Source organism: Notechis scutatus, chromosome 13 (genome assembly GCF_049901735.1).
Source record: "Notechis scutatus isolate UNSWTSFEM ecotype Mainland chromosome 13, rNotScu1.2, whole genome shotgun sequence".
NCBI lineage: Eukaryota > Metazoa > Chordata > Lepidosauria > Squamata > Elapidae > Notechis > Notechis scutatus.
This window is the reverse complement of record NC_142021.1, coordinates 3,043,646-3,050,977: the sequence shown is the minus strand read 5'-3', so window position 1 is coordinate 3,050,977 and position 7,332 is coordinate 3,043,646. Positions and strand designations below refer to the sequence as shown.

At 47.2% G+C, this 7,332-nt stretch overlaps 1 protein-coding gene across 1 annotated transcript; it reads left to right on the top strand.

Annotated features, from left to right (window-relative positions):
- The first annotated feature begins 288 nt into the window (after window positions 1-288).
- RASL10A (RAS like family 10 member A) lies at window positions 289-6,613 on the top strand. Its single transcript, XM_026689100.2, has 3 exons — window positions 289-504; window positions 5,180-5,304; window positions 6,248-6,613. Exons 1-3 carry the CDS (start codon window positions 289-291, stop codon window positions 6,516-6,518), a joined length of 612 nt encoding a protein of 203 aa, XP_026544885.1. The 3' UTR covers window positions 6,519-6,613.
- The last annotated feature ends 719 nt before the right edge of the window (window positions 6,614-7,332 follow it).

Sequence of the window (7,332 nt, the reverse complement as noted above, 5' to 3'; positions counted from 1 at the left end):
GTGCCTAACGTTCAGCTCGGCTCGTTCGTAGCCTTGGCTTTTTAAAATCTTTTCTTCCTGGAGGCTCAGCATGTGGTGCCATCGACCCAGCCTAAATGGTTCGTTTGTGGTTAGCGTGCGAACCCGGAACACGGGTTAACTCAGGAGGCCGGGTGAAGCTTATCGTGTGAACCGCGGGAGGGGCAGGCAAGGGGGTTGATGGCTCGGAAGACGCGCGAGGCGGGCGGCCCTTCCGAGGAGCAACGGCGGCTGCGGCTGGGGAGCTCTCCAGGGTCCTGAAGGCGGACCATGGTGGAGACGCTGACCGTCGCCGTCCTGGGGGCCCCCAAAGTAGGCAAGACAGCCATCATCCGCCAATTCTTGTACCACGACTTCACAGAGAAGTACAGACCCACGGAGGACCGTTACATCTACCGGCCGTCGGTCATGCTGAATGGGAACTCCTACGACCTGAAAATCATGGACGTCCCTTACGTGGCAGCTTTTCCTGCCAACAGTTCTCAGGTGAGCTCCTCTTTTTCCTCCCCTCCCTTCCCACCTGGCCGTTTCCATCACCCCAGCAGCTATGGAGAAGCGGAATGGTACTTTGACCAGGTGGGGTGGGGTGTCAAGCCAGGTTAGAGTTGGATGGCTCTTTCCATTTTTCCGGTTTTGTCCCCCGTGTGTGCAAAGTGATCAAAGGTGCACATATTTCTTGCTGCTTCAGGAGATGGGGGTGCAGTCTGGTGCTTCAGGAACTGGACTAGGACTATGGCGACTCAAGATTTGAGTTTGCCTTTGGCTCTGCAAGTTTGTTGGTCACCTTTGTGGAAGTAATGTTGCCTCTAAGCACAGTCTATATTGCAGGATTGCTGTTGTGCACATTTAAGACAGAATCTCCTGGAAGCTAATTTGAACTCATGGAAAAAAGATGGGATCTAGGTCTTTCTGGATTTAATAGACTTATTAACATCTCCTTTTCTTTTCCTTCCTTTTTCTTTTTCTTTCTTCCTTCTCTCTCTCTTTCTTTCTTTCCTTCCTTCCCTCCCTCCCTTCTTTCCTTCCTTCCTTTCCTTTCTTCTTCTCCTTCCTTCCTTCCCCTTATTTTCTTGCTTTTTTCACCACCTGTGTAATTTCAACACCTGAAAAGCAGTGAGTGCACACTGATGATAATTTCATTCAGTGAGCTCCCAATCAAAAAAAAAAACTCTTGTTTTTCTGGATGTAATTAAACAAACCTGAAACTTAGGCAAAAATTAATCACCGTTATTTCACACAAATAGGCTAACCGTGGTTAGTTTCTATGAGGTTTGCTGTGCCAGGTAAGACAAGCCTCCTTGGTTGGCTTAGGTCTCAATGTATCATAGAAAGCTCAGAATAAGAGGGTGAGTCGATCTAAGCCAGCATAAGGCTCTATTCTCCTGCTTGGAGGGGAGGGGGTTGCACTAGAAGACCTCTTAGATCCCTCTGTTGTTCTGCTAAGAAAAGCTGCAAAGCTTGGAACATCTGCCTGAACATCATTAGATGACATTTCAAATAATGTGAGGGAGGAGGCCCCAGGGGACATTTTTTGAACTTTGCATTGTGTTCCGAAGCCAGATTTATTCTTTCGTACTTTAAACCCCCTGCTTCGATAAAAGCAGAAACCCTGCTAATATTTTGCATTTCACATTTAAAACGGAGGAAGCGAAATAAAAGCGTTCTCTACATTGATGGACAGAGATTTGCAGGATATTTCAGCAGTGACCAGCCTGACTTAACAAACCCAACAGAATACGCCGTTTGCAGATCTGATTTAAGTAATTCCAGTACTGTTGTGGCTGAATTTAATTTTAATTCGGATTCAATTATATCCAGGGGGGGAAAAGACAGACAAGAGCGAAATGTTTCTTCCCAATTTTTTGCATAACGAAAGCTACGAGAGGCTCAAAGAGCCACGGCAAGAACCGTGGGCCCATTTCCGGCCTTGCCAATAAGCCTCCGGAGCTCAGGGAGGGTGAAAACACCACCATGGTGTAGGTGGCCGACTAGGCCACATCCACCTTGCCATGCCCACCTAGCCACCGGGGCAAAGAACTGCTTTGCGGAAATTTTTGAAGCCCACCCTGAATAAAGAACTCCGCTTGGAAGAATCACCATGGGTCCTTCTTGGTTTGGGGCCTGGGGCACATGGTGACTGAGGAATCCTGGGAATTGAAGTCCACACAGGAGGTGGGATGGAATGGAGATTTGATCCAGCTCATGGATTGGCAAAAGAATCGCTCAGGACCGAAAGGCGCGGAAGAGGCCTTCGTCCTGCAATGGGTAGACCGTGGATAGAATGGTGTTAATTATGATTATTTAGCTTTCACATGACTGGGTTTTTCAGTTATTTGCATCGGCCTCCACTTCGTCACTTTTAGTCTCTTGTGGTTTCGGTTGCTTTTTTCTTTTTCTTTTTTTTAAATCCAAACACTTACAGATGGATACTAGTTTTCTTAGTTCCAGCCAAATAGCACATTCATGCTTTGAAATTCTTCAACCTCCAACACCTCTCGGGAGGTGTTTTTTAAAAGGGGGTGGAAGACCAAACCAGCCAAAAAAACAAAAAACAAAAACCCAACCACCCCCAAAAAAGCTTTAGATATAAAACAGTTCTAAATCAATATGACGATGATGGTTTTAGACCCAACGTAGACATTGATGGTACCACAAATAGGTATAAAGTCATACCTAGAGTGGTTGAACTAGGATGATTAAAGGCCTGGAGACTAGAACATACGAAGAACGGTTGCTGGAATTGGGTATGTCTGGTCTAGTGAAAAGAAGGACCAGGGGAGACAGGATAGCAGTCTTCCAATATTTGAGGGGCTGCCCCAAAGAAGAGGGAGCCAAGCTATTCTCCAAAACATCTGAAGGCGGGACAAGAATCAACAAATGGAAATTAATCAAGGAGAGAAGCAATTAGAATTAAGAAGAAGAAGAATTAGAATTAAGGAGAAATTTCCTGACAGTTAGAACAATTAATCAGTGGAACAACTTGCCTCCAGCCGTTGTAAAGAGATTGGACAGCCACTTGTCCGGAATGGCATAAGATCTTGGACTTTCTTTCTCATCATTTCGGTTGGGCTGGCCAGGGGATTCTGGGAGTTGAAGTCCACACCTCTTAAAGTGGCCAAGTTTTGAAAATGACTGCCGTCAAATCGATTCAGACTTTTCTTTTGTAACCGTGAGGCATCCTAACACTTGCCCAGATTTCTCTCCTGCCTCCTGTAACTGTTCCACATCCATTCCGAAGAAGGTGTCAAAGTAAGCCATTATTTAAAAAAAAATACCAATCAAACAAGAATGGTTGCGAGATATGGGGATGTCTAGTTTGATGAAAAGGACTGGGAGGGGGAGCAGGATAGCATCTTCCAATATTTGAGGGGCTGCCACAGGGAGGAGGAAGGGATCAAGCTAATCTCCAAGGCACCTGAAGGCCAGAGAAGGAAGAATGGATGGAAACTGAACAAGGAGAGATTCAACCTGGAAATAAGGAGAAACTTTCTGACACGGAGAACAATCAACCAATGGAACAGAAATTGCCTTCAGAACTTGTGGGAGCTTCATCACTGGAAGCTTTCAAGAAAATATTGGATTGCCATCTGTCAGAAATGGTGTAGGGCCTCCTGCTTGGGCAGGGGTTGGACTAGATGACCTCCACGATCCCTTCCAACTCTGTTATTCTATATTCAGTGGGACAGCTTGCCATCAGAAGTTGTGGGAGCTTCATCCCTGGAGGCTTTCAAGAAGAGATTGGATTGCCATTTGTCAGAAATGGTGTAGGGTCTCTTGCTTGGGCAGGGGGGGTTGGACTAGATGACCTACAAGGTCCCTTCCAACTCTACTATTCTGTATTCTAAGCGGAACCCAACCAGCCTGAAGGACAGCATCCTGCTCTAATTAATTAGCCTGAACAAGTCTTCCTAGGAATAAATATTTGCCCCCGTGCCATTTCTGTAATAAAAGAACCAAATATAAAATTCTTTAAAAAGAATTTAAATCTCAGCGGGCTTAGGAATTGGGCAGATGGCCGTCTATTTGCAGAGCGGGGTCATCTCCAAGACCAGCCCGTTCTTGGTTGGCATCGGATGGGGAGCTCCTGGGAGGGTATGGGATCTCCTGCTTGGGCAAGGGGTTGGACTAGACGACCTCCGAGATCCCTTCCAACCTTGAAAAACCCACGAACGATGTTTGTGAACAAGGTTGAAATGACTCATTGGCAGCAAATGTGATTTGCATGTCACCTTGGCTCTCTCCTTCCGCAGCAGGAGAGAGCAAAATAGTAGCACCAGCTGTCTGTAAAATACGGCTGTCACCTTCTTCACACCTTCTGGTTGTAAAAATTTAAAAAAAAAAATGTGCATTTTTAACCTGGCTCCGTTGTAGGCCCTTTTCTCTAGCGTTCGTACTGTTTCCTTGAAGCATCTTCCCACTTGAGTTTTTAGAATTCCTTAAATAGTCGAGCTGAAGGGAGGCTTTGTGGGGAGGGGGCTGGACCCTGCTGATCGTAGGTAGGCTAAAACCTGGGCAGGCCAAATTTACCAGTTGGGGTCGAGCAGTGATCTGTGCAGTGCCCGAAGAGTGGAAAAGGAGGGAAACAGCCCTGCCTTGAAGCTGCAGAAGGAAAGAGGAGTAGAAAAATGTGGAAACGACAAAGGCAAACAAAAAAGGAATGAGAAAAAAGGAATGCCTCTTTTCAACCAGGCAGATGAAATGTGGTTTTTTTTAAATGCAGCAATACAAAGATCTATTTTCTATTCTATTCTATTCTATTCTATTCTATTCTATTCTATTCTATTCTATTCTATTCTATGCTATGCTATTCTATGCTATTCCATGTTATTCTATTTGATTCCATTCCACTCCATTCCATGCTATTCTATTCTAAATTTCTAATTCTATTCTATTCCTATTCCTATTCTATTTCATTCCATTCCATTCTATGCCATTCTATTCTAAATTTCTATTTCTTTTATTTTATATTCTGTTCTACTCCAATTCTTATTCTGTTCTGTTCTTATTCCTACTCTATTCTATTCCATTCCATGCTATTCTATTCTATATTTCTAGTTCTATTCTAAATTTCTAGTTCTATTCTATTCTAAAAATCTATTTCTATTCTATTCTAACTTTCTATTTCTATTTCTATTCTATTCTTATTCTTTTGGCCCACCAGGAATGGTCAGATCTGAAGTGCTGGGGCTTGCGAAACACGGATGCCTACATTCTAGTGTACGACATCTGCAGTCCAGAGAGCTTTGAATATGTGAAAATGCTCCGCCAGCAGATCCAGGACAACAGGTAAGGGCAGGGGATGAAGGCAGGGGTGGAATTCTACCTGGTCAGGCCGGTTCTGCGCAGTTTGGAGAACCGGCAAATCGTGCCACAGGTTGTCCTCGCCTCTCCCCTCCCTGTCCACTCACTCCTTACCTGGCATTATGCACCATCCAACTTGCCTGCCTAATTTTTGGTAAGTTCTCACTCCAGGGGGAAAATTACTGCAAAATCCCCATTCCCTCCCCGCCCCACTAACCTGCTTTCCAGCTCCGTTCTCTTATGCAGAACAACCAAAGAAGACCCAGCCGATCAGCTGTGGGCGTGGCTTGATGGGTGTAGCATTCTGTGGGTGTGGCTTGGTGTCTTGGTGGGTGTGGCAGGGAAAGGATACTGCAAAATCCCCATTCCCTCCCCGCCCTATTAACCTGCTTTCCAGCTCTGTTCTCTTGTGCAGGGCAACCAAAGACCCAGCCAATCAGCTGGGGGTGTGGCTTGATGGGTGTGGTGTTCTGAGGGTGTGGCTTAGTGTCTTGTAGGAAGAAAAAGACCCAGCCGATCAGCTGGGACTCAATGGGAGGCAGAGAATAGATGAGGTTTGGCGGGGCCAGCCAGTGGTGGCATTGGGCGGTTCTCCGATCTACTCAAAATTTCCACTACCGGTTCTCTAGAACCAGTCCAAACCGGCTGAATACCACCTGTGCCACGCTGGTGCAAAACGTTCATCTTTTCTTGAAGTAGTGCATGCACAGAATAGTCAAAAAGTAGTGCGTGCAAACCTGCTCTGGGGCAGAAAAGACTGACCCACAAAACGTTTAAGGCTTCCCTCGATCCAATGAGGCTGCGGCTGCACAGAAATGGACTTTCCGGAAGCAGCTACGTTCATGAGCCTACGCACCAAAGCGTTGCCCGGACTGCTGAGCCGCCACCCCTCCAAACCTGAACCTCCTTTGTGTATCCTCTCTTCCAGGACAAGCAACATCGGCGAAGCCCCCGTCATCATCGTGGGGAGCAAGAGGGACCTGCAACGCCAGCGGTTCACGCCCCGCCGGACACTCTCCCTGCTCGTGAAAAAGACCTGGAAATGTGGCTACATGGAGTGCTCGGCCAAATACAACTGGCACATCGTCCTGCTGTTCAAAGAGCTGCTGTGCTGCGCTGTGGCCCACGGTTGTAAGAGCAACCACTCAGCCGTGCGCCTCCAGGGGGCGCTGCACAGAAACAGGTGCAGCCTCATGTGAGCTGGAGGGGTGGAGCCTGGAGCGGGTTGGAGGGCGGGGGAGGTCTTGAACAGGCATCTAAAACGGGGAGGGATCAAACTCAATTCCATTGAGGCTGTGGTTGATCTCATGGGGGGGCGTGGCCAACTGGATGCCACTTGCTGGGCATGGCCAACTGGATGGGCGTGGCCACCTTGAGGCCACTCCCCCAAACTGCTGGCCTGGCGTTTCCTCTTCGCATTGGGTAGACTGGGCCCGAAGCGAACGCAGGCTGGGCCCTTACATTTCCCAGGACGGGCCCCGGGCCGGATCCGATCACATCGTGGGCCAGATCCACCCTGTAGGCCTTGGATTTGATTCCCCCCTGATCTCAAACAAGGGGTGTTCAAATTGGGATGCTTTAAGACTGGCGGACTTCAACTCCCAGAATTCCCCAGCCAGCCATGCCTGCTTTTTCCTCTCTCTCTTAATCTCCTAAAGTGGAGAGAGATTGCAGAGGAAGGGATTGCAAGAGAGTTAAGCTATGCTGGCTGGGGAATCCTGGGAGTTGAAGTCCACCAGTCTTAAAGCAGCCAAATTTGGAGACTCCTTGACTTTGCAAAGTCAACCATTGGAAGAGAATCACAGCCATTATGATGAGTCATGCAAATCCTATGAACTATGATAGTTCCCAGCTCCTGTTGATAGGAATGTCTTTTATAATGACACATGTGGAAACCCCACCCCACCCCCTTTTGGGTTAAAGGAGTAAAGCATGCAACGGATAGGATCACGGCTTTTTTGGCCATCTTTGGACTCTTGCACACGTCTGGGGTTCGAGAATCGAAACAAGTAG